The 19332-nt window shown below is 37.7% G+C and overlaps 1 protein-coding gene across 2 annotated transcripts in view; it reads left to right on the top strand.

Annotated features, from left to right (window-relative positions):
* Nucleotides 1–18687, top strand: part of Gen (XPG-like endonuclease) — a 244982-nt gene extending 226295 nt beyond the window's left edge. For both annotated transcript variants that reach the window (XM_067153912.2, XM_067153913.2), the window contains one exon: nucleotides 18056–18687. In XM_067153912.2, coding sequence (XP_067010013.2) covers nucleotides 18056–18654 — 599 coding nt within the window. In that variant the 3' untranslated portion in view covers nucleotides 18655–18687. The remainder of the gene's footprint in view (nucleotides 1–18055) is intronic.
* Nucleotides 18688–19332: the final 645 nt, after the last annotated feature.

A 19332-nucleotide genomic window follows, 5' to 3' on the forward strand; every position in this document is an offset into this window, starting at 1 on the left:
GAAGTTATATAGAATTAAATTTCTGATCATTTACGTCTTAAGCATTTTTACCGTACCGGCTATAACACAGATATTCATGAATTTGGATTTTTGTTGCGAAGTCCATATCAACACCGAGTGCCGACAAAATGGGTAAACAGAATTTAATGAAAATCGGTACGTAGAGTCGGGGAATAAGAAACTACAGTTTAAGCTATAAACAATATTATTCATCCTGGGTGAAATGGTAGTTTAGGGGAAGGCACCTATAATTTAATTTTTAAATACCTGTGTTCTTCGTCCTATGGAAAAGTACTACATAACAAAAGTTATAGAGAATACAATTTCCGATCATTTATGTTTTATTCAGTTTTACCGTACCGACTATGATAAGAGTGGTATTTCAGAACCGGAAGACAATTAATAATGTAAAGGCCCACAATATCGAAAGCGCGTAACATTGATCAACAATAACATTACACTGGCCATTTTTTGTTGTAATGTTCTTTGTCTCTTATGCTGACATTCAACTCCGATAGATGAGATTACTGCTGCGTACCGAGTATAACAGCCTAACTGAATATTGGTGGGAAATAGCTGAGGAGTTAGATAAATTTCTTCTTTAGCATGCTATTCCTCCGGTTCATACATTTTCTGATACTGCTGGTACGTAACACACTGGTTCATCATAGTATGCCAGCTATTCGATACCTACTCTGACGAGCTGTTTTGAATGAGCAGTGTGCGCACTTAAGTCAGAGGCTCAGTTAGTAGTAGTAGTAGGAGTAGTATTATGAACTGGTCTAGAATTACAATTTAGGCCTATTCCAAATTAAAGTACCACAATTCACTAAATAACTTGAAATTCAACCCTGAAATGAGCCGTTTCATAAGAAAAGCTTCTTCCTCTTCACTTGTATTAAATCTACATTAATTTTATTCCAAATTAGCAGCGAAGATGTGGTTTCTTCTCTGGCTTGGAGGAAAAACTGCCTCCACGTCAGATAGTTCTTTCCCTCTCCAGTGTAGTGAATTGAGATTTTCCGACTCATCGGGTACTCCCAGGAAACAGAAAAGTAAACGGGCATAGTTTTTGCTCCGGGACTATCCACTATTGGAATCCTCCCGCCGGAAAAAAGACGAAGATTGTTCACGGATCACGGATGTCTGCGTTTTGGTCATTCCAGCTCTGTAGTTTTGGACTGTCAGTTTGGCAGCATAGTACTGGCGTAGATATCAAGGATAATTTAATAAAAAACCACCTGTTCAATACTTTCCACGTTTAATGTGGTTATTATCTACATGATTTTATGTAGACTTATTTGGTCAGGTACATGTTTCACCCATTATTTTGGGCATCTTCAGCCTGTAAACAACCTTTAGGTCAAGGTTTGGGACCTTTTTAACCAATATAAACATACCAATATATACACTATATACAATATATACAAACATAAGTTAATACAGTTAAGTTTTTTGGTCCTAATCTATCTAATATGAAAAATGTCCAAAACTAAAATGGATCTTCTTTTCGGTAAAGAGGATTGCATATCGGGGTTTATGTGACCCCTATATCATATTAAGTTCTTGACGTACCGTGTCTGGTGACAGGATGTGTCGTCAACAATAAGTGGAGATTTGAACTGATTGTTGCTTGTAGGTTGGTCAAGATTGAAAATATAAATTTAAATTAAATGTGTTTTAACTTGGCAGTTCTATTCTGGTTAACTTAAAATGTTCAAAAATAAAAATAAAAATGTTTTATATCATAAGTCTTGAGAAAGGGTGATATTAAAACTGGGGCTCATTTGACCCACGATTTTCATTTTCATGTTCTTGACGTAACTAATATTAAATGTGTTGTCATGCACAAGTGGAGATTTAAAAGCCGATTGTTGTAGGTAGACTGGTCAAGAACGTTGTGAATGAAACTGTTAGTGTCTTGACTTTGGGTCTCATGTAACATCAAGGAATTGACAAGAGTACAATATTAAGCTGTTTCATAGTTTTAGGCTGCTGCTTAATTGAGAAGAAACTCCTAGACACTTGATACAGTCTTGTGTGAAAATTGTTCCCGTTGATGTGTTGCTTGGTCTTTGGGAGGGATCTTAAGAATATCTGTAATGAAGTAGAAAAATAATTTTGAATTAAAAATTTAGAGCACGCGTTGTGATAAAATGTATTAAATTAACACCTCTTAACTGTAAAATGACTTACTTGTTCAATTAATACTAGATGGATCTGTCTGCTCCGGCAGCGCCTGTCTTATCACCATTTCTACTCCTGGTGTTGTACTGGTGCGGTAATGGAGGGGCGGGGCATGGAGGGAGAGTGGGGGTAGGCTGGTCTATGGGCGTGTGTGCTGTTGCTGGAGGGGAGTTTCTAGAAGCAATATGGGCGGGTTTAACTTTTGGCATGGTGGATGAAGCATTTGATTGTGGAGATTTAAATAATTGAGGGATTTTGTTTTGATCTGAATTCACGATATTAATTAATCTAGGTGTTAATTCGTACAAAGGATTTTTAATTTCATTGACGTCGTTGAGATTTTTATTTTTATTGTAGGTTTGGTCTAAAAAGATGTGTAGGTTTTCCAGTTCATTCATTAATTTCCCTTTACCTATGCTTCTAATGATGGTAAGATCTTTCTCTATGGATGTAAAGTGATGGCCCGTTTCTCTCATATGCTGGCTCATCGCTGAGTACTTATTGTGTTTTTGAGCGTTATAATGTTCCAGATATCTCGTGTTAAAGCTCCGGCCAGTCTGTCCGATATAAGAAAAATCACATTGTGTACATGTTAGTTCATATATGCCGGACCTTGAATAATGGTTGCTCTTGTGATTGACCTTGTTGTGGTTAAAAAATATGTTTCGATTGGTGTTAACTGTCCTGAAGGCTATATTGATATTGTGCTTCTTTAAAGTATTTGCAATCTGATGGACGGCTGGGTTGTTATATGTAAATGTGGCGAAACTAGTTTTTTTAGGTTTTTCTGGGACGAGGTTAGTGGACAATTTAATTTTGATTTTATTAATCAAACGGTTGACCATATCTATTTTAAACCCGTTGAGTTGAGCAAGATTCCTTATGTACTTCAGTTCAGTTTTTAAATTGTTGGGAGAAAGAGGAATTTTTAAAGCTCTATAAATTAAATTATAGAAAGAGGCTTGTTTTTGGGACTTGGGGTGTAGGGATGAATTCATAATAGTTAAGGGAGAGTGTGTAGGTTTCCTGTATATTCGAAAATCGAAGGTATTATGTCCGCGTGTAATAGTTAAGTCCAAAAATTTTAATGAGTTCCTAACCTCATCCTCTTTAGTAAACTTAACATTGGGGTCAATTTTGTTTAGGGACTCCAAGATCTCGTCACTATTAGTGACATTTTTGTCGAAAATTATGAAAGTATCGTCTACAAATCTCAGCCATAAACATACGCCTTTTATTTGTGTTATAATTTTGTGTGTTCTATTGTGTCCATATAAATGTCTGCTAAGATGCCAGAAAGAGGGTCGCCCATCGCTAAGCCTTTTTGTTGGTAAAACTTTCCATTGAAAGAGAAAAAGTTGTTGCTTAAGACAAAATTTAATATCTTCATGAATTCTTCCATTTCCATCTTACTAAGGCCGCTGTGTTTATTGATATTATCACTGATGATTCTTACAGTTACTTCTTTTCAATGAACAAGAACAACAAAAACTTTTTAACATGAACCCTAGTATTCCGACAGCCAGAGCCTTACCAAAGATTCATAAGAAGGACATTCCAATACGCCCTATCATAAACTGTAGAAACAGCCCCACCTATAAAGAATCAAAATTCATTCACGGCTTTCTAAAAAAAATTACGTATTCAATAATAAACATCCTTTAAAAAATTCATTCACTTTTTGCGAAATTTTAAACAAGTTTAAGCTGCGACCCAATCACTCAATGTGCTCCTATGACGTCGTAAATATGTACCCAAACATCCCTACCAAAGAAACCTTACAGGCTGAAGATGCCCAAAATAATGGGTGAAACATGTACCTGATCAAATAAGTCTACATAAAATCATGTAGATAATAACCACATTAAACGTGGAAAGTATTGAATAGGTGGTTTTTTATTAAATTATCCTTGATATCTATGCCTAACGTCATCTTCAATACGGAACAATAATGAGAGTTGTTACTTGTAATAAGCATAGTACTGTTCGTTAAAAGTGAGAAAATGTGTGGTTTTTCATTTGATCGAGTATTTCATATGAAAGCATTGCTTTGAATCGCGCCATTCCTACTGACGTCATTGTAATGACCCATGTTCATTTCAGCTGGGAAAACCACTAAGAGAATCTTTCTAAGAATCTATAAAGGCAGGCGAAGAGTGAGTGTGTGCCATTATAATGAAAACTCCCCAACCTGATTGTGACTGACGGTAGGCAAGCTGGCCTACCATTACAATGAAAATTCCCTAACCCAGTCTACGTATGAGAAAAGACGTTGGTGACTTCCCCGTCGCGTTTCTAGGGCAACGTTAAGAGCTATGCAACTTAATACAATCTTGCTCACAACGTTTACAATACCTAACCTAGAATTCTGTATAAAATTTAGAATTCTGTAGCGAAGCACGGGTACATGAGCTAGTCTGACATCTATGGCTAGGTTCTCGCTCTGATTCGCAGACATCCATTCTCCCAATTACTTAACTGCAGGTACTTTTCGTATGGTAGCATCTGTGAGAGGAATTGTAGAAGGGGCCTCCTTGATATTTGTCATAAATTCAGTCTTCTGGATGCTGATCTTCAGACCAGTCTTAACTGCTACACTATAAAGACTCTGTAAGTTGTAGGTAGCCTCCTCTATATTGTTTGCCAGTAGAATGAGGTCATCGGCAAAGGCTAGGCACGGGACAGTGAGGTTGCCTCTCTTGTACCCAAGCTTCAGTCCAGCTCCCGGTGGTAGCATCGTTCTCCATTCCCTAATGATATTTTCCAGGACACAGTTGAAGAGAGTGCAGGCGAGACCATCACCCTGTCTAACTCCTGTTCTGATTGGAAAGCTTTCGGATAGTTCACCTCTGAATCTGACCTTGGACGTCGTGTTCCTCAGAGTGGCTTGAACTAATCGTAGGGTCTTCCCATCCAGACCAAGTTCCCATAGTATGGAGAAAAAGGTGTCGCTGTCCACAGAGTCATAAGCTTTCTGAAAATCTACTAGGACCACCACCCATGGATGTCCACCTTGGCTTTTGTAATTGAGAACTGTCTTAAGATTGTGTATCTGTTCTGGACAACATCTAGTCTTACGGAAACCAGCTTGGTATTCACCTAACTATGAGTCTAGCTGTGTGGTGACTCTATTGAGCAGGGTTACGGAGAGGATCTTGTAGGTAATTTGTAACAAGGAAATACCTCTATAATTGTTGAGGTCTGTCTTACTTCCCTTCTTGTGGAGGGGATGAATCACAGCAGACGTTCATCCTTCGGGTAGGGACTCTGTTGTCCATATGTCCTTTATGATTTGATGGATTTCAGCAACTATGCCGTCTTCACCTGAAGCCTTGTTGTTCTTGAGACCACCGATGATGTCCATTATTTCTTCTCTCGTAGGTAGTTGAGAATCAGGGTTCCTGTATGAAGGTTCATGGAAAATAAGCTTTTCTTCAGGTTCCTCTGCATTTAGTAGCTTCTGGAAATAATCTGTAAGAGTTTTGGTGCAGTCTTTATTCTTCAGTTGAAGTTTTCCATCTGGTCCGTGGAGGATGACGGTACTGGGTCGTTTGCTTCTTAAGTCCTTTGTACAGGTCTCTTGAGTTGTTTCTCTGAAAATTATTTTCAGCCTTTTGCATTAGGCTCCTGAGGTAATTTCTCTTGGCACTGCGGGTGGTGTTATCTGTAGCATTTCTTTGCTTAAGGAAGGCTTGATAATTGACTTCAGTTTTATGTTGGTTCCACCTAGTCCAGGCTTTACGCCTTTCTTCTATAAGCTCATCACACTTTGTAATCCACCATAGGTGTTTGCCTTTGGTTGATAAGGCAGGGATAGTTTCTTGAGCAGCATCCAGCAAGGTCTTTTGTAAGGCAGGCCATCCTTTTTTCTCTGTATTCTTCCTGAGGGTATCCTGAAAATCACAGTCCTCATCGAGCAGTCGCAGAGTGTTGAACCTGGGTATCTTATGACTATTTTGGAGATTTTGTGTTTTCCTAAAGGGTTACATATATTAATCTTGACAAGTGAAAGGTAGTAATCAGAGTCTTTGTTGGCTCATAATACCTTGACGTTCTGTATGTCCATATGATGTTGCCGTGCTATAGCAACAGGGTCTAACTGGAATTCACCAAGCATAGGATTTGGACTCTTCCAGGTTTTGGCCTTTCTAGGTAGACGTTTGAAGGCTGTTGATTTCAGAACTAAGTTGTACTTGTCACAGAGTTCAATGAGACGTTCTCCATTTCTGTTTGTTCTCTTATGGGCTGGATAATGGCCTACTATCTTCCGTTTCCACTCCTTACCGACTTGTCCATTGAAATCTCCCATGAGTATGATGGAATGGTGAGAAGGGATCTTATCTAGAGTTTCTTCTAAGGTTCTACATTTTCCAGGTTTGAACAGTTTGTGTCATTTGTGGGTGAGTGGAAATTTACGGTTGTGTATGCTCTATTATTCAATTTATTGTTCCTAATTTAATAAATAGTAGTTTTATTTTTTTCACGTCAGAGTTACCGTAGCAGCTGGCATGCTTCATGGAAAATTTCAAAGAAATGAAACCTTCTTTATGTCGCCAAAAATCACCATGAACAGCGTCTTGTGCCCTCACTCCATATGAGCCTGCTGAGAGGTTTGGTTTTGAACCCAGACCTTTGGCACGCACTCTAGTGATTAGGAATTGTGTACCATCACCTTTAGTACCCTGCTGACCAACATTTGGATGGGAAAAAAAATTATAACGTGTAAAAAAAATTATTCGACCAATGGGACTCAAATCAGGAAATCACGATGCACCGTCATCTCTTTGCAGATGTATGGATCCAATAAATTTCAGCAGTAATGTTTTGGGGTAATCAAGCAAGTTCGTAAGTGTTACGGTCTTATTACTGCTATCTAATACAAAATTGATATGCACTAAAAATACTTATTTCTGTGCCTTTCCAACATGGTTATCATCTAACAATTACACCGAGCAACTCATTGTCAAAAAGAAAAGCGACAGAACAGTCAACAAGCTCTGTGTCAAGAGAAAAATTCACACTGTATTAGGTTTGGATTTGTTATTTCCTTTGTAAAGTGAAAACCGTCAATACAGATTGATTCTAATATCTTGTAATCCAAAATGATTATCGTGAATTAGAAGCTTCCCACAGCGAAAACACTACCCAAGATCCATAAAGCCAACATCCCCACAAGACCCATTATCAGTTTCAGAAATAGTCCGACTTATGAAGTATCTCAGTTCATTCATTAAATCACACTATCATTTTCAAGCCATTCCATAGAATTCCATAGAATTTTGCAATAAAATTAAATACTTTAATATATCCAAACACCACACACTTCATTCATTTGATATTACTAAGATGTATGTTAATGTGCCCGTTAACAACACCGTACAGTTGATTAAGAATAATCTTAGCAAATTCAGTAAATTAAGTATATGTAAAATAGAAGAATTTATTCCGATTCTGAAATTTACATTGAATAAAATTTCTTCACTTTCAGTAATGTCATTTACCAACATATGGGTCTTCCCATGGGATCACCAGCTTCAGGGATCCTTGCGGATATTTACATTGATTATTTAGAACATTCTCACATCATTGGTAAGATTAACGGCATTCAACATTGGACACGCTATGTAGATGACATGTTTATTATTTTAGACTCCCGTATTACTAACAGCAATACAGTACCTGAACTTCTCATCTCCACTGATCCACATATACAATTCACCATAGAGTTAGAAAACAATAATGCCCTTAATTACCTGGACTTAACCATTATGGCTACCGCAACAACACTTCATCCTTTAATATATACAGAAAACCCACCCACACCATTAATACCATCCAACAAACTTGTCTGCACCCAGAAATACATAAGAAAGCAGCTTACAATAGCATGGTACTCAGAGCATTAACTGTTCCTTTATCTCACAAGAATTACAAAAAATAAATTCGTACTATTCAAATTTATCGCACAATACAACGGTTTCAGTAGAACCTTCATCAACAGAATCATCAATAGATATAAGAGCAGACCCAAGACTACCCTAGAAAAAGATTCCACTCTTAAAGAGAAGTTTTCCACTTTCACATTCAATAGTAGCAGCATTTACATAATTTCTAATCTCTTTAAAAAACACAACATTAAAATAGCGTTTAGAAACTCCCACACCAACTCCAGACTTATTTTCAATCAAGAAGATGTACAATATTAGAAGGATCCACCTTTCCATACTTCGTTGTAAGTTGAACTAAAAAGAAGTCACAACTTGTTTATTGGGACCGGTTTCGACACATTACAAGTGTCATCATCAGCCAAATAGTAAAGTAGGGCAAGATATAAAGATCTTAAAACAACTAATACATTGAACACAGGCAAAAAATTAACATTGATTCATATCATAGCAATTCAGTTAATGTCTAAAACACAATGATCGCAGTCAAGAGAGTAAACAGAACATCATTGTCTTGCGCCGAAAACAAATATAGTTGAAGTTCACAAGCAGGTCAAGTATGCACTTATGTAGAGTCGTTGCTAGACAGGTCTTGTAGGCATTTGTTTCTCAGGCCGAAGAGTAAAAGGTGACGTAATTAAAGTCTTAGGAAAACAGTGTAGGATTTAATTTCGTCAAATTCAAAGTAGATATACAAGTTTGAGAATAATTTAAAATAAAAAGAATAAAGCCAAATAAAAATATATTAAAAATAGGAAGAAATAATAAAAGAAAATTGCAATGTGAGGTTCAACTCGAAACAACTTGCCGTAGTAATTGATAGATGAATAGGAGATGATAAAGAAAAGGTTGGGGAACGTTTATTAGAGGGTGGTGGTGGTGGTGGTGGTGATTATTGCTATTAGAGGAAGTACAAATGGGTAAATATTTTCTATATAACACTAATCCGCACACTGTCAGCAATAACAATAATAAAAGATACTAGAACTCCGGAGTTTACAAATTAGAATGCCAATCCTGGAATTCCAGCTATGTCGGTCAAACAGGCCTCAGTTTTGTTATAAGATACGCCGAACATCGCAACTCTCTCAAATATAATAGTTTTTTTCGCCTATGAGTGAGTATCATTAAGAATCCAGTCACGAATACACAACAGTAGATAAAGATCTTAAAATCTTGCATTATGAGCAAAAAGGCACCTTGTTCAACATTCGCGAGAGCATCCACATTGATATAGATCAGTTTAGGAACTCCTCCTATAATTTAAATAAAATCAACCAAAAAAAAAAAAAAAAAGAAAGAAAGAAAGAACATTCTTCTTGAAACATTCATTCCATATATTTGTTAACACTTCTATAATAAAAACAAACTCTCCCTCCATCTCTCCAATTCAACAACACTCCTCCGTCCCCTCTCCCCACTAACTCTGCACCTCCCTCCCCTTCCCCCTTCACTCCTCCCATCGTCGCAAACACAACAGACACGATCAGTGAGAACTGGACCGTTAAAATTGAGAAGGTCAGGTTGCTCAGAGGACAACTATTTAATAAGTAAGTTTAAAGTTTTCTTCACACTTATTTTTCACTTATTAGCCCTAGTTTCTCATACAACCTCATTTTTTTCATTACAGATTTGAACTTCTTGGTAGTTTCCACTGTGTGTCACATACATTTTACCTGGCATTTGTTTTCTTTTCAAACGTAGCTTCTCAATTTTTTGCTGCTCTCTTGACTATTTAAAAATAATGCAAAAACAGCAGAGCCAACAATAGACACGATCAGTGAGAACGGGACCACTAAATTTGAGAAGGTCAGGCCTCTTCGAGAGAGCAACTATTTAATAAATTTGAACTTCATTAGCGGTTTTCACTATGTGTCACGTACATTTTACCTGGCATTTGTTTTCTTCTCAAAGATTTTTCGCTGCCTTCTTGACTATTTGTGATGGTGACTTAGCGAAGACAGACTGTCATTTTAAATTTTAGCACAGTGAATTTGTCCTCATTTTTAATTGTAACACACTGCACGGTTTAGACTAAGAGGTCCACAACCTCGCCATTATCACTTATTGTTTTAATTCCATAATGTCTCATTGTTTTCATTCTTTTCTTCATTATGTTTTAAAATTATTTTAGCATCAGTTATGTATAAAACTTTAACATTTTTTCACTGAAGATGGCTCAAACGAGTTGAAACATGTATGACTATTATTACACAAGATGGAGATGTGTATGTATTGAATAGGAGGACACATATTAAATTTCCTCTGTCATGTGGTCAATGTGAATGTGGTGCTATCATAGTTTATTCCCTTCGCAGATTTTCTAGTAACTGTAAATATTGTGTGGACATGGGAGTAGAAGCTGCGCCTTGAACGCATTCATTGGAGCCGCTGCAATATTTGATTGATAAGTGACTGCTGAGAACGAAAAAAGTGAGATGTCTTATATATATATATTTATCAACAACCGACCATAGAAGCATAATACGCTTTTTGATTATATATTGTTATACGTCCATAGAAGGTAGACGATACTGTGAAGACTATGACTACCAAACAAGCATGCAAGAATAATGCAACTCATATAGTTAGCTCGGAAAGGCATTAAAAACCCTCTGATAGTTTGACAGAAAAAATTATGGAGTCTTACATACAAGTATATACACATAGATTACATGGGGAGGTAGAGTTGCTCACCACTAATTGCCCTACATGTGCCTCCTGGATGGTGCTAACTGAGCAACAGTGAAAACAGGCAGCCAGACTATCCACAGGATTTCCTGGCAATGACATATCAACAAAATAATAGAAACAGTTTGTCTCAGAACTCATCAACTAGAAACATTGGTCCATCTATCAGACTCCTACAACTGAATGTCGAAAGCATTAGCAAAACTTGACATTCAGTTGTGAAATACAAATTACTTTGTTTCTCATCTGTGAATATGTATATATATATTTTACTGATATTGTCTGTATAAGCCATATGCTAAATAAATAATAATAATAATAATAATAATAATAATAGATTACATGGTAGTAATTTATTTTTTGTATAATATCATGCAGATGCACATTCATCAAACCATTCTCATGATGTGCATCATTCTTGATTCTTACAGTCGAGTCCTGATAGAGCAGAGTTCCAGATAAGAGCTTCAACTGTTGCTTCATCTTCAGCATACCATACCTAAAGAAGAGAATATTCCTCCAGACTGCATATAAACTGAACTCATAGTACTCATTTTCAGCCCAACTTCCAGTTAAATGTGCAATCTGTCATATAAATTTGAACCTCTCATTTATCTAGCTTTTATAATAGAGGTCCTTGTCCAACTCGTTGGCTGAATGGTCAGCATACTGGCTTTCAGTTCAGAGGGTCCTGGGTTCGATTCCCAGCCAGATCAGGGATTTTAACCTTCTTTGGTTAATTCCAATGGCTTGGGGGCTGGGTGTTTGTGCTGTCCCCAACATCCCTGCAACTCACACACCTCACATAACACTTTCCTCCACCACAATAACACGCAGTTACCTACACATGGCAGATGCCGGCCACCCTCATCGGAGGGTGTGCCTTACAAGGGCTGCACTTGGCTAGAAATAGCCACACAAAATTATTATTATAGAGGTCCTTGAAAGCGCCAAACATATGCCTGAGTGCGGAGACTAATAGGAGGACCAGGGGTGGGTTTGGCAACTATGGTTCCCCTAGCTGAGTCTGTGAAAGGCTCCTCACTTTTTATCTTTGCTATCTGACTGCTCTTTGCTCTTTTCCAACAGTATTAGATATTAAAAGCCTAGGAAATCTTTCATTTTCACAACCTTCGTGGCACTTCCCTTTCTTTTGCTGATACTTTCACTCTTGTGTCACACCTCTTCCATTTTCCTTCTGATTAATGCCAGGCTGTACTTTCTCTTGATGCAATCACCTCCGCCTCCTATGAGATTACAAATGATGTGCAGCTGTCCATGCATCTCAGGGCAGAAACATTCACCATAAGCACTCAAATAATTTCCAGGAAAAAGGTAGATTAGACAACACAGAGTCATCCAAAGTGGTATGAGCAGAAATGCAAGAAAAGTCATTCAGGTCACCGGTGGACCAATCAAAACTAACAGTATACCTTGATCCTTTAGTTTCTTCTTCTTGCTTCCGAATTTGGCCAACTGTGGACCGCGGGAAACTTAATGCTTTCTGGCCAGTCTTCTTCTTTTCTCTTCCCAGAACATCTTCATTTGTTCACTCCTTATTTTTCTCTGCTCCTCAGATATTACAAATTTGAGCCTGTTCTTCTACTGATCTTCATGAAATTTGTGGTCATCTACTCGAGTTCTGAACTTCTTTCTGTTGAGGATCAATTCTGGTGTTATTTTAATTTCTTCTGCGTCCTTCTTAACCTCCTCCACCCATTTCATTGTTCTCCTCAATCCAATTATATATTTAAATATCCTTTTAGTCAGGCGGTTGTCATTCATTCTGACGAGATGTCCATAAAATTTCAGTCTCCGTTTTCGCATTGTGTCCGTGATCTTTTCGGAATACTTGTAGAGATCCTCATTTCTCCTTTTCCTCCATGTACCATCCGTCGTTTTCTGAGGTCCAAGAATTTTCCTCAGAATTTTCCTTTCCTTCTTCTCAATTTTTTAAGTTACCCTTTTTTTATTTAATATAAGGCATTCTGAACCGTACAGCCCCCCTGGTTTTACAACAGCGTTGTAGTGTTTAATTTTGGCTTTGTAGGATATTGCCCGTTTATTGTACCTGTTCTGTGTCAGTCTGTAGACCAGTTCCAATTTTCTAGCTCATTCCTTGTTTGCCTCCTTGTCTAGTCTATTGGGTTGGATCAGTTCTCCCAAATACTTAAACTTTTCTACTCTTCTAACCTTTCCGCACTTCACTCCATGCTTTCCTCCCCCTGATGTCGGTACTCCATGTACTTCGTCTTTTCGTAGGAGACTTTGAGACCTGTTTTCTTTGCAATGTCGTGAAGAAGCTCCAGCATCCTTTGGGCATCCTCTCTGTTTTGAGCTAAGAGAGCAAGATCATCAGCAAAAGCCAGACATTTAATTTCCAAGTTGTGTCCCTTGCGCCCAAGATGAATTCCCTGTATGCCTTCTACTTTCAGAGAGTTTTCCCAGGTTCTTATGACTTTCTCCAATACAATGTTAAACAGGATGGGTGATAATCCATCTCCTTGTCTGGCTCCTGTCTTTATTTGGAATGGATCAGAGATTTCTCCAGCGAATTTAATTTTTGAGATGGTGTCTGTAAGGGTTTGTTTTATTATTTCTCTCGTTTTCCTGTTGATTCCAAACTCTTCTAGGACGTTATATAATGTCTGTCTATCAATTGAGTCATATGCTGTTTGGAAATCAACGAAGATTACCACTGTGTTCTGGCCCCTCAATGCTCTAGTCCTTAGAATACCTTTGAGGTTGAATATCTGTTCTGTACATGACCTCCCTTTCCTGAAACCAGCTTGGTTTTCTCCTATAAGGGAGTCTATTTGTTCTTCGACCCTGTACAGTAGCACTTTGGAGAATATTTTGTATGCGACTGAAAGTAAAGAGATACCTCTGTAGTTATTAATATCCATTCGGCTACCTTTCATGTAGAGTGGGTGGATAAGCGCACATTTCCAATCGTTCGGAATCCTTTCAGTTTTTCAAATCTCTTTTATGAGGTGACGTATTCTTTCTGCAGCCACTTCTTCTCCAATCTTCCACATTTCTGCCACAATGCCATCTTCCTGTGGTGCTTTGTTGTTTTTAAGCTCTCTGTATACATTTTATCTCATCTAGACTTGGTGGTTTGGAATTTGGATTCTCATTGGATAGTTTCAGGACAGGCAATCTTTCATGCAGTTCTTCACAGTTGAGTAGTGTTTGGAAGTAGTCAGCCAAGAGCTGGCAGTTTTCTTTATCATTTGTTGCTATGCTACTGTCTGTTCGTCTGAAGCACAGATTTGGTGGTGTGTATCCCTTTAGGTCTTCTTTGAAGGTTTTGTAGAACTCCCTGGTGTTGTTCCTTTTAAATTCCTCTTCTATCTTCTCTATCCTATTCCTGTCATATTTTCTCTTCTCTGTTCTTATGATCCTAGCTGTTCTTTTCCTTGCTTCCTTGAAGTCTTCCAAGTTCTCGCTATTGCTGTTTGAATGCCATCTCTTCCAGGCCTTTAGTCTACTTTCTAATGCATCGTCACATTTTTCGTTCCAGCATCTATGTTTCCGCTTCCTTGGAGGATTCCCCAAACCTTCACAGCTTTGTTCATGGAATCTCTGATTTCATCCCAGTTGGTGATCCTTAGTTTGGAGAGGTTCTGTTGGTATTCCAATTTATTCTGTTCCATAGTCTCCATATTGATCCTGGGCTTCCTTTGCTGTCTCGGTTTAGATATATTCAGCTGGAATCTTACTTTTATCTCAGAGAGAGGCTTTTCCTTACTTTGACATTTAGAATTTCTTTCTGGTTTCGTGCTGTTATTGCAACATGGTTAATCTGAAATTCACCCAACATTGTATTAGGAGAGACCCAGGTTTTCTTTTTTTTTTGGGAGAGCTTTGAAATACGTGGACATGAGTTTCAGGTTGAATTGTCTACAGTAGTCAATCAGTCTTTCACCATTTCTGTTCGTTCTTCTGTGTGCGGGGTAATTTCCCACGACTTTTCTATGTTTCTTTTCTTTGCCTCTCTGAGCGTTGAAGTCTCCGACCAAAACCTTTACATGATGATGTGGAATTTTGGAAGTTATATCTTCAAGAGTTTCCCAAAATTCATTCACCTTTTCTGGACGTTTCCTGTTATCTTCATTTATAGTGGCATATGCATTGATGATTGTGTAAGCTTTGTTGCCAGATCTAAAGGAGAGAATTGAGAGCCTCTCTGTCGGTGACGTGAAGTTTATGACGGACTCAGTATTGCTCCTTTTGACTACAAAAGCCGTTCCTAGAATTGGTATGTTAAAGTTGTTTCTTATTGCAGGTTTTCCTTTATAGATTCTGAAACCGTCTGACTCGAATGAATTTTTGTCCAGAAATCTAGTCTCTTGTATCGCTAATATGCAGATATTCCGTTCCTTTATAATACTGGTAAGTTGTTTTAATTTCCCGGCTTGTAGAAGAGTAATTAAAAGAAATAAGTTTCATAATGATAGATCCGTATTGAACTGTGATTACAATAGAGTAAAATAATATATTATTATTGGTCCACCTTTTCAATACAAAATGAAAATTACATAGGGACTAGTTTCGACCTAGTAATAGGTCATCATCAGCCTGAAGTAAATTAAAGCGTAAATATCGAAGAAAAACATAAACAATGTAAACACAAGTACAGTCTTTTTAAAGGTACATACCCTGTGGGAATTTGAGTAGAGATATATTAAAAATAATAACTCTTCCAATTGACGAAGCACTGAGCGGAAGTTATGTAAAGTTCGGTGCGCCGTATATTATAAAAGACCACTGTGCACTAAATGATGTAATAAAGAAGAAGAGTAGGTTGAAATTAAAGGTCCGATTGTTCATTCTATTTTTACTACTTTTCTTAATCATTCTTCCATATTCCCACATCCCTCAGCCCCACCTTAAAAAAAAAAAAACCTCATACCTTTATTTTCCTTCCTTCACCTCCTCTAAAATTTTCCTTTGGTCCTTACCTACCTCCGTTTCTCTCTTCAGCTATTAAAAAAAATTTAAAAAAAAAATCTCTACCTTTATTTTCCTTCCTTTACCTCCTCAAAAATTTTCCTTTGATCCTTACCTACCTCCGTTTCTCTCTTCAGCTAAAAAAAAAAAAAAAAAAAAATCTCTACCTTTATTTTCCTTCCTTTACCTCCTCAAAAATTTTCCTTTGATCCTTACCTACCTCCGTTTCTCTCTTCAGCTAAAAAAAAAAATCTCTACCTTTATTTTCCTTCCTTTACCTCCTCAAAAAAATTTTCCTTTGATCCTTACCTACCTCCGTTTCTCTCTTCAGCAATAAAAAAAAAAACTCATACCTTTATTTTCCTTCCTTCACCTCCTCAAAAATTTTCCTTTGATCCTTACCTACCTTCGTTTCTCTCTTCAGCTAAAAAAAAACAAAAAAAAAAAAAAAAACAACTTACTGTCTTTTATTCAGAATCAAATTTATGGTCCGCATTGAACTGCGAATTTATATCCACCTTTATTTAACTCCATATATGTTATTCCACCTCGTGAAACATCCATCGTCCTTCAAGATTCCAGAAGCAGAAGAGCTTTCTCCTAGTATCATACTTCGCATCGTCTATTAATTCTACTTTATAAACATCTTGAGAAGACAATGTTACGATTCTTTATTTTCAATTGATCTCTGAATGAACAACATTATCGCTTAAGAACCAAGTTTTTTCGATTTCCATTTCCACAATTTATACGACGCACGGAACTTTTTTAAGGATCTCTATTTTTTAACATAATATAGCGCTTCTCTGGTTTCCTAAGCCTCCTCGCGCAACAATTGCCTTGTTCCAAAAAATGAAGAGCCTTTCCAACATCCATGTATTTTGACGTCTTTCAATACCTTACAAAATACGACGTAATCTTCTTCGAATATACAACAGCTAAGAAGAAGCCAGCATTTAACCTACTCTTCTTCTTTATTACATCATTTAGTGCACAGTGGTCTTTTATAATATACGGCGCACCGAACTTTACATAACTTCCGCTCAGTGCTTCGTCAATTGGAAGAGTTATTATTTTTAATATATCTCTACTCAAATTCCCACATGGTATGTACCTTTAAAAAGACTGTACTTGTGTTTACATTGTTTATGTTTTTCTTCGATATTTACGCTTTAATTTACTTCAGGCTGATGATGACCTATTACTAGGTCGAAACTAGTCCCTATGTAATTTTCATTTTGTATTGAAAAGGTGGACCAATAATAATATATTATTTTACTCTATTGTAGAAGAGTGTTAATGTTCACTGTTACCAAAAGGTGTTTTTTCTTGGGTTGAATCTTCTGCATTGAAGTTCTGGGAAGCTCCGACTCTTCCCTACATGATGTTTCAGGCTCTCCAGAATCCGACGGCCTGGTTGCACTGCTCTTGGGAGTGGAGGATTTCCATTTCTGGGTACCCCCTGGAGTAGTTTTTCCTGAAGACGTTTCCATCATGCTTTAAGTTGAAGTTAGGTGGGAGGGCAGGAACAGCCTGCTCCTCAGAGTTAAAACTGAGGTTGTAAGACCCAGAGTTTGTTCTAGGCCGCCCCTTACATGGGAAACAGACGCCCTTGCAGCCACCCCTCACCTGGGAAACAAACGCTGCTGTTGGATAGTGTACTCATACTATTCCCTGAGTACTGGGCTGCCTCTTCCACAATCTCCACCGTTCCAAAGTTCATCTTCTCCGCTGTAGATTCCGTTGAGGTCTTCGCTCGTAACCCTGAGCTGGGACCCTTACCAGATGTTACACACCGGGTCAGTGTGCTCTGGGACTCACATAGGCAGGGGCGCCAATCCCTGGGCAGGGCTGCCTCCGAAGAGGGTCCCTACTTTTACTTTATTGTGAACAAAATGTTGCTATTAATTCTGAGAAAGAGGTACTTTGGGAAGTTCACTAAGTCACGCACCACTGGATAAGAATAACATGCATCGACACAGATGGTGACCCACACTCATGCATGGGTAGCTTCAGCATAATCTTTGGTCACCAGTTTTTATAAATATTACTCAGATTCTCCTTGCTTCTGAGAAATGAGTTTAAAATATAGATCAGGGAGTTAAAATAGCATTTTGAGACTATGTTTAATAAATCCATTCAAGAAACAACTAGGCTTGGTAACTGTCTTCCACGCACTTTTGCAGTAATGAATTTTTTGTCCTCTGAAAGGATATCTTTTATGTTACTTCCTCATTTGTATACAATACTAATGTTGCTATTCTTTGTTTTTGCAGGGAAAGCAAAGAAGAAAAGAGGAAAAGCAAAATGTGAAGGTAAAGAGAACTCAAGTTGTGGAGTGCAAACAAAATTGGATGGATTTGTGGTGAGGCAACAGCCTTCTAACAATATTGAAGATCTGTTCAATAAGATCAGTCTTGACTGTAAAGAGAACAAGAACAGCTCTCAGTCCATCACTGTGAAGAATGTAAAAACTATGCAGCCTAAACTTCCTACATCTTTTGGAACCTTGAAACCATGTAATGGTAATATTGCTTCTTCTTCTCCTTCAGCGAGTGATGGGCTAGCTGCTTGTAAACCTGGAACATTGCAAAAACCAGCTGTATGTCTGCAAAGTGTGACACATACTGCCGAATTTGATTTGTCTGACGAATATGACAGTTGTGAGGAATGTGATGTTGACTGCAGTTTAGATCTGTCTTCTATTATTCAAGATATTGTTGGTAAAGAGAATTACCACTCTGGAGGAAGTTCTCAGAGTGCCCCAATGGAATCTCAGTACCAGTTTAGCTCCCAGTGTTGTAAATTTGATTTACTTGGACACAGTGAAGATGTTTTATCATTGTTGGAGAATAATTCACATTATAAGTTGTAAGTCTTATGTCAAATGAGTCTAATTCTCAATGTACCTCTGAGTCTTTTATCATTTGTTTCATCTGACCCTTGTAAATCATCAAACCAAACTTCTCAGCAGTGGATTAGGTTGATCTGTGATAATTGACTACACAGGGCTGATGATAAAACTGTCCCATGCCCCTTACATGAAACAAAATTAACTTAACTGTAATTACTCCAGGAAAATGTTAATAATCATTGTGCGATTGTAACTTTGCCTTAAGTAATGTTTTTGATTCACCCTCCCTCAGCTTGTTCAAATAAAATTCATGGACCAAAGTTCCCATGCCCCTCCATCTGTTTCTGTTGGAATTGTGAGATGTACATACAATATAGCAAAATTGTAGCCATCTTCCACATGACAGAACATCAAAGGATACTGAAGGCATCAGAAGAACCATGCATCTCTGATATTCTCTTAAGTCTTGCGTCACAGGTCTGCTGTACTCTCTAACCAACACATTAATGTTTGACTCTTTGCAGTGCCATGTGTCAATCAATCAACCAATCATCAATGATATGCATTTAGGAAAAAATGAAAGGGCGTATGGCTTTTAGTGCTGGGAGTGTCCAAGGACATGTTCAGCTCTCCAGGTGCAGTTCTTTCGACTTGACGTCCTTAGGCGACCTGCGCGTCGTGATGAGGATGAAATTATGA

Source organism: Anabrus simplex, chromosome 9, assembly GCF_040414725.1.
Source record: "Anabrus simplex isolate iqAnaSimp1 chromosome 9, ASM4041472v1, whole genome shotgun sequence".
NCBI lineage: Eukaryota > Metazoa > Arthropoda > Insecta > Orthoptera > Tettigoniidae > Anabrus > Anabrus simplex.